Source organism: Dendroctonus ponderosae, unplaced genomic scaffold (genome assembly GCF_020466585.1).
Source record: "Dendroctonus ponderosae isolate FM_Combo_2020 unplaced genomic scaffold, Dpon_F_20191213v2 Dpon_F_20191213_1, whole genome shotgun sequence".
In the NCBI taxonomy this organism is placed as follows: domain Eukaryota; kingdom Metazoa; phylum Arthropoda; class Insecta; order Coleoptera; family Curculionidae; genus Dendroctonus; species Dendroctonus ponderosae.
The window spans coordinates 57,445,243-57,452,971 of record NW_026017110.1 but is presented as its reverse complement, the minus strand read 5'-3'; the positions used below and the strand labels follow the sequence as shown (position 1 = coordinate 57,452,971).

General features: G+C 32.5%; 2 protein-coding genes across 4 annotated transcripts in view; both read right to left on the bottom strand.

Annotated features, from left to right (window-relative positions):
- Positions 1-7,203, bottom strand: part of LOC109537885 (tyrosine-protein kinase CSK) — a 43,890-nt gene extending 36,687 nt beyond the window's left edge. Inside the window, exons 1-2 of one of the 2 annotated variants that reach the window (XM_019904806.2) lie at positions 7,134-7,203; positions 7,007-7,064 (exon numbers count right to left, since the gene is read on the bottom strand). In XM_019904806.2, the coding sequence (XP_019760365.1) occupies positions 7,007-7,036 (30 nt within the window). In that variant the 5' untranslated portion in view covers positions 7,037-7,064; positions 7,134-7,203. Of the gene's footprint in view, positions 1-7,006; positions 7,093-7,133 lie in introns of those variants that run through there. The other variant, XM_048664823.1, reaches the window with a different exon arrangement.
- LOC109537886 (transforming acidic coiled-coil-containing protein 1) lies at positions 810-4,666 on the bottom strand. Of its 2 annotated transcripts, XM_019904810.2 has the most exons (7): positions 4,375-4,666; positions 4,167-4,265; positions 4,005-4,054; positions 3,725-3,882; positions 3,201-3,329; positions 2,978-3,127; positions 810-2,917 (listed from the first exon to the last, which is right to left on the bottom strand). In XM_019904810.2, the coding sequence occupies exons 4-7, from the start codon at positions 3,874-3,876 to the stop codon at positions 2,737-2,739; spliced, it is 612 nt and encodes a 203-aa protein (XP_019760369.1). In that variant the 5' UTR covers positions 3,877-3,882; positions 4,005-4,054; positions 4,167-4,265; positions 4,375-4,666; the 3' UTR covers positions 810-2,736. The 2 variants fall into 2 exon arrangements, with proteins under 2 accessions (XP_019760369.1, XP_019760368.1); XM_019904809.2 differs by having other exon boundaries at positions 4,005-4,265; positions 4,375-4,665.
- Positions 7,204-7,729: the final 526 nt, after the last annotated feature.

The following is a 7,729-nucleotide window of genomic DNA, read 5'->3' as shown; positions in this document are numbered from 1 at the left end:
TCTCTGCCGTAAGATAGTATGATATAGACAATGTCTCTGCCGTAATTAACGTGTTTAATCCTAATAAATCAATAGGGAGATAGGGAGGACGTTTAACTATCTAAAACTCTCAAAATGCACGATTAATTTATGAGCTCGTTTGTTTCTTGACGAACTGATGAAGACAATGCTATAGAATTTAAGGCATTTTGAACAATTTAATGCTCCATTTTAAACATTATTTTCTGATTCAAACATTGCCTTGATTTAGTAACGATACCAAGGGTATTTTCTTTTCATAGAGAATAGAGTTCCAAAATTTCACTGGCGTATTTTTGACCAACCGATATTATCTGGTGAAGTTAATGATCGCGTAAACCAACGCTTTAGTAGGTTTACCAAGGCAAAACTATTAAGCTGGGTATAGATATATCAAGCCGAGCCAGTGTGGCTGGTTTTGGCAATAAAGCTGGGGACAAGTTTAAAACTAACGTTCTTTAGTTAGTTTCTGTAGAACGCCTATAAGCTCGTCTCGACCGATTGACGCAACTTTTAAAAAATTATCTTTCTTTTTGGGATTCCACCAATTTGTTTCGATTAAATTTTACGTACTTTTATCGGCCCACTTCTTAGTAAGCAACAGTAAACAATGAACTTATCGCGTCTCAAAAACAATTCCAATATTGAGTGCCGCGAGTTGTTCGTGCTAAACCCCTTATAAATCTGGCGAAATTTGCTCGCTATATCTATACGCACTTCAATGTTCACCAATTTGACTACGAAAACAAACTATTCAAAAAAAACTAATCAGACGAGTAGAAACAAACAACGACAGAAAGAAATTTTATTGCAAGGCCGTGATACACAATAGTAACAGACCGTATTTGGACAAAATATAAAACAAATACATATACCAGACTAGTACATTGTTATAAATGTGGATCTAATCTAAATAATGTAGTCTCATTCAAACGAAGAGACCAGAGACTCAAAAATAGTGAGGAGTTGATGACGATTTGTCTATACATTGGACTAGCGTATTTTTATTAATGATGTTCTGTCAGAAAATATAGCCTTCTATATGTACTTACTAAATTAGCACCTAGTTCTTTAATCTTAAATATTAGAAATTCTAAAATACCTCAAGTTAAAAATATACACGGTGGAGAACACTAAAAATTTGTTTAATATGTTACGTTAAGTTGTAGGACATAAAAATAAGTTAAATACGCAAGATTGTAGACGGTGCATATTCATGCAACATCTCCAAACATGCGACATTTACATTGTTCACAGGAAAAATATAAGACTAGATACTTTTTACAAAACTGTCTACATTTAACGAAAATATACCCCAACAAAAGCTGAATTTGTTGGGAAATGTGACATAAATCAATGTATTTTAACTTGCATTTGTATTTGGTTAATACACACTCGTCACCTTGTATCCAGATACCTTTTCAAAGGAAGCACTATTTCGTAGAGACCTTAATTTTAATAGGGGTCTATAGTGGTTGCATTAACAGATTTATTAATTTAAACAATATGTTCATATTACTCAATAGTCTTGCTGATATGCCAAAGAACTACAACAAAACTAGCAAAATCACCGAAAATTTTCGAATTAGCAGTAAGATTGGGCGAATAATTCGAAAGATGTACGATATGAAACTATAACCCGATCAAGTGATTTCATTAAACGTGCAAATTTGTTAAAAAAATCAGTTACCATAGCCAAATATTTACACCATGTTTTATTTATTAAGTTCATCTCACCTTAAAATAAGCAGAACCACAATTTAAGTTTTAACAGTAATTAATGCAGTTACAAGGGCTGCTATATCTAAGTTGGATGCTCACAATGTAAGTCAATAATATTTTTACAGCTTAATTGCATTTGTTTAAAAAGTGATAAACGCTAATATTCGAAATACACAACTAGTTCAAATGAACACAACGTAATAAAATATGTAAACTCAATTATAGGCTATGCTAATTAAAATGTTTAAAACAGACTTTCTACAATTGCAAAAAAACAATAGCGGATACGAATAATAAAAAGGAACAATCCACACAAAAAATATGTGAATTTTATTTGAAAAAAAGTAAACTTTGTCTGGAAGATAAAATAAATAATCTCAATTAGCATAGCGATTCCTCCTAGCTTCGACCGTTGTAAAACTGAAGAGAGGCGAATTACTCAAAATTTCTTATACACATACATAAATAGCGAATGACGAATTCAAATGAGTTCATAAGTTACAGGCATGAATAGAATAAATATGTCTATACTATATACTTACGCCTAGTAAGTTAATATGTTACATCGGAAAAAATCGTTATAAAAATATAAATTAACAACAATACAAAATGTAAATAAGAAAATATAAAAATTATGATGCAAAAATAATTGTCTAAATATAACAATCACAAAACAAATTATATTTGGATGAGCCAAACCAGAAAAATGTCAATTTGAATAAGGCATTTATTAATATTAACTCGATTCAATTAGACGATAACAAGACTTTATCTGTAAACTGATAGAATTATGAATGCGACTTTGTGATAGTCAATTTAAACACGTTAAAGTAATACTGTAATCTTGTAATCAATTAGTCAAATTAATTTATTTTGAACGTATTTAAAATGTTATGTAAGTACCTACTTGCCTTAAAACGCATGAAATAGAACAAGAGCAATAAATTAGTGAGTCAAAAAACCAAATGACATTTTTATGGCCATGAAAATGCTTACTTATACCTGCTTCCCTGTGATATCATCACACAATGCTGACAACTGGTCACACTCTTCAGTTTTTTGATTTAACGATGTTTCTAACGAGGAACATTTTATCTCCAGCCGTTTAATCAACGCTCGTAACTTGCTACTTTCGAATTCATACTTATCCCTAACATTTAATATTTCTACATTACACCTGAAAACCAAAATAGCATCCATCAGAAAACAGTACCACGAATTTTTCATCAATACCCACTTTTCAATTTGAGATTTTGCGTATGTTTTTAGGGACTCGTATTTTGCCTCATTTTGTTTTAACTTTTCTTCGGCGATTTGGAGATTCTGTGTTAAGGCGTCCTCGTTACTTTTAAAGCCGGCAACTATCATTTTACTTCGGTCGTATTTTCTGGGAAAATTAAAATAATACGTTCCATACATTCGATGCTTGAATTGTTAGGTAAATCGTTCCCTAAACTTACTGTAAGACATCCGAAAAAGCCAATTCCAGTGTGGCAAAGTGCCTACTCGTCGTTTCATGTTCCTGTTTCAACTTTTCTAACTCCGTACACTGGCTAGATATTGTCTTCTCATAGTCAGACAATAATTTTCTGCAATAAACAGATGTGTTCAAACCGTTAGATATAAAATTTAGGGATACTACTGATTCTAGTTAAAAAAAATAGTGAAAGGAAAGTTAGCTAGAGGATTAAAATGTATGTGCAAGTGCATTGAATCCAAAATTGAACTGGCAGTATTACAGACACCAAGCAAGGATAATATCTTGAGACAATCCAGAGCACAAACTGACTGAGATGTTTTTTTCCATATGAAATGGCAAATCTCAAGGCCTTAGTTCAAATTAGGCCAACTAATTAGCTATTCTAATAAAGTATCGGTTGGCTATATAAGGCTTTGCGCCTAGCGCTTGAAGTTAATATGTTAATGAGCCACATTAGCTGTATGGAATGCTAATAGGATATAAGAATAATCTATCTGAACTTACTGATAGTGGAGTATTTCTGACCTAATAGATTGATCATTTTTTGGAGATTGCTTGTGATTCTTGAGATCACTTTTGGCGCGAATTTCGTATTCTAAGCTGGATTTTTCCTGTATATCAGACATTTGCAATGGGTTTTCACTGACTTCTCCCATGCTATTCTAAAATAAAAGCGTCTATTAGCTGCAACTGTGTAAATACTGTTGATTAGTAGTACTAAGCCTCTATCTTTTCTAAACGGCTTTTGGTTGCTGAATATAAGATATATTTAATTATGACTTACCTTGAGTAATTTGGAAATTTCAATTTCCTGTTTTTCACAATCTTCAGATCCTACAACATTAATAATTAGCACTGATTCACTGGTGTGTCACGAGCCTGAATGTAGTTTAGATTAATTAGAAAGGGGTTGTGATACGTGACATCGCCTCGGGAGGGTTACTACCTTTTACTGCAGGGAAATTTTGAAACTCCTCATGGTTTTAAAATCCCATTATTACCGTAATCGGAGATCTCAGAAGATAACAATGTAAAGCTGGTAATGCTAAAAATTACTGATTACTCAGAAACATTGAAATTTATGAAGTGGGCGGGCAATTCCAAATTCAAATCCTAAGAATTAGCTCTCGATGTGAAGAACTGTGTCACCTTACCTCTGTTCTTGGGGGAAATCTAGATTCGGAGCAAATTTAAGTTTTGCCAGTATATCTTTAAAATCCTGAACCGATCTTTTAAAACCGATTTTATGAATGTGTCATTGTAAGTGGGATTAAAGAAAATAATATTCCAACCAGTTTATATATTGTACTGTGTGTAGGAATGTTAATCAAGCGAATTGCGGCTGTGTTTCTGTTAAAAAATCACATAATTAATAACATCTGTACCTCCGACATTATACACCGCAATTGCTAAACGTCAGTGGAATGTCAAAGGCCACCTCACTAGCACGGGCGTGCCTAGACGCCCCGCCGACTGCCGATTATTGTTTGTGAAAGATATGTATATAATACTCTTCTCTCTTCCTCTTACATTCGCAGTTAAGAAAATTGTATTTTATTTTTCATTATTTACGGAATGTGTTGTAATGTATCATATACTTAATTTAAGAGGCTATTAATTTTTAAAGCTTTAATAAAATATTTGTATATACATACATATATAGAATTTGTATTAATTTAAATAAAATATATTTTGTAATTTAATACGCTAATTTGGATATGCATATTTGTTTTGATTTTCTGTAATTTTAGGGTTTGATCAAAGTGAAAATTTGAAAAATCTTCTCAGCTCATGCAACTGAACTAGGTATATGTATCTGTTAAGCGCGTTTAATTAAAACAAATATATTTATTTTAATCTTGTTATTCGAGGTCTGCGTTTATCATATAAATTGACTTTAAAGGGTCGGTTTCGTATTTAAAAAATATTTATTCGGTTCCGTTTAAGAAAACTCGTTAAAACTTTCGGGTCGAGTAATAAATTGCAAAAATTGAAAACTGAATGAGCAACAGGTCTAATCAAGGTAATAATCTGAAATCTCTATCTAATACCATTTTGGAGAAGCAAATTTTTGATAAAATTGCAGTTTCTTCTGTCCTCCGGGTTATTACGATTAGTCGCGTTTTGAAGATTTCGTTAAATAATCCTGGCTTACCGAAAAAAATTTTACACAAATAAATCGATATTTTATCTACTCAACAGCCTTAATATTACAGCCTCTCACGTCTGATATCGGTGGAAATTTTTTGAAGAAATTGCGACACTGTTTGCTCTTCGGGGACCCAAATTAAATCCCGTGTTAAAAAATTTGCCAGCAATTTGCGAATGTTTGAAAACTTGCCCCACCTATACAAGAAAATGTTCTCTATTTAATTGCCTAATGGCATTTTTCTATGGCGACTTTTTGAAAGAAATAAGCCATATTATGATATTTAGAGAACTAGATTCAATCTCGTTAAAAAACTGGTCTGAAGTTCCTGATGAAATAAAAAAATTTAATGGTAAGCACATAAAAAAATTATATTTTCTTTATTTTACAAACTGAATATCAACATTCAGATGTTAACCAATACGCCCATTATTAGCAGCAAATTATTAAAAAAATCTGCGACGTCTTCTGCTCGTCAGAAAACTATGGTCAGTCTCGCATGAAAAGTTGCCAAAAATTCAAGTTAAAATGGAGAATTTTACAATTGCTTACAAGAATGAAACAACAGTTTCATTCTTCAATGGTGTGAGCACTCAATCTCTATATAACTTCATTTTCTTGTATAGATTTTTTGAAAGTATTGCAAGATCTTTTGCGTTTTAAAGAACTAAGTTCAATCTCATTTTGAAAAATTTGCCAATCCTTCCGGATCAAGTGAAAAGTTTCCTCAGTAATTGCCCGAATAGAACGAGATTTTCTCTAATCAATGCAATAAATATCAAGTTATTGTCCCCTGTCAGGTTTGAGTGGAAAATTATTGAAAATGACCGCAACACTTTCAACTCTGTAAAAAATCCTGTTCAGTTTTGTTTAAAAAATCACCTAATATTGAGGATTAATTGGAAAGCTTAACCAAAATTATCGCACAAATAAAGCAATAATGTGTCTGTTTAATAGTGCTAATACCAACTTCGTACCTAAAATAGGTATATGCTCGAGTGGCAATTTAAAATTTCAAAATACAATAAAAACATTTTAAATTTATTGAACCAGTAGACCAACTTTCTCTCCTTTCTACTTATGGGCGCTAATACTGAATCTACCAGATGCCCATTTTTAGAAATATTTTTTTGAATAATTTGGGGCATCTTCTGGGCATTTGTTGACTGTGTTCTGTCTTGTTTTAGCCAAAAATGAAGAACAAAGTGGAAAGCTTTTAAAGCCGCAACGCAAATTGAGCAATATGTCCCTTATTCAACGTAGTTAAGACCATATCTGTATCTGAGGCCCATTTTGAGTGGCAAATTTTTGAAAAACTTGGTGCACCTTCAGATTTTTAGATAATTGTATTCAATCTTGTTTTAAAAAAATCGCCAAAAATTAACGATCAAGTAGAAAAGCTTAAAAATTAAGGTGTAAATGGAACAGTCTGTCCCCTATTCAATAGCGCTAATTCCAAATCTGCAGCTGATGCCGATTTTGAGTGGCAAATTGCTGAAATCATTGAAATGATTTTTGTTCTTTAGTTTATCTCTGTTTTTTAATATTCAAAGGCGTTATCAACTCTAAAGCATCCGGTTTTATGTAATGTTTGACCATATATAAATGCTTTAATCGAGTAAAAGGAAAACACTTACCAGCAGAATTAATGAATGCGGTTTCTTCATCGCTGTATTCTAGGCTATTTTCGTCGCCCTGAAAAAGAGACACTATTTTCAATTATGTCCCTACACTATAAAGCTAGAACTAAAACGGCTTATCTACCTTGATATACTTGGCTATAATGTTACTAACGTACTCCATATCGATTCTCTTGCCCAATAAATCAATAGCAATTGGAATGTTAATTTTAAACAAGTATTTTCGTGCAATACAATAAAGGTTTATTTAATGTCAATAGCCAAATTATAAAAATAGCCTAATGAATGATCTGTAGTCGTCGAACAAACAGTAAAACGCTATTTATAATCTAGGAATGGTTGAAGCAGAACACTTTCAGCATGGCTGATCCTTATTATGTAGAAAAACTCTTACATCCATCACAAAACTATACGGCTAGAACGGAATATAGGCTTGTACGGTTAAACGCGATATACAGGGCTTAAAAACCTACATTATATTATTTTATTTGCGTGAAAAACAGGATATTAAGTTTGCGTCAGATCGGAATGCGTTTCCCCGGCTCTTAGCCAATAAATCGAAACGCTTGAATCTAAACTAGTTTTATCTTCAACGGGGGATCCAGAGGAAAGGGTCTTGGGGGGTCATAATGACCCTCACTTAGTGCCGGGTTTATGTCGACTAACGATATTTTTTTTAATTTCATAGACAACAAAAGACTGAATTTCTTAGATCTGCCG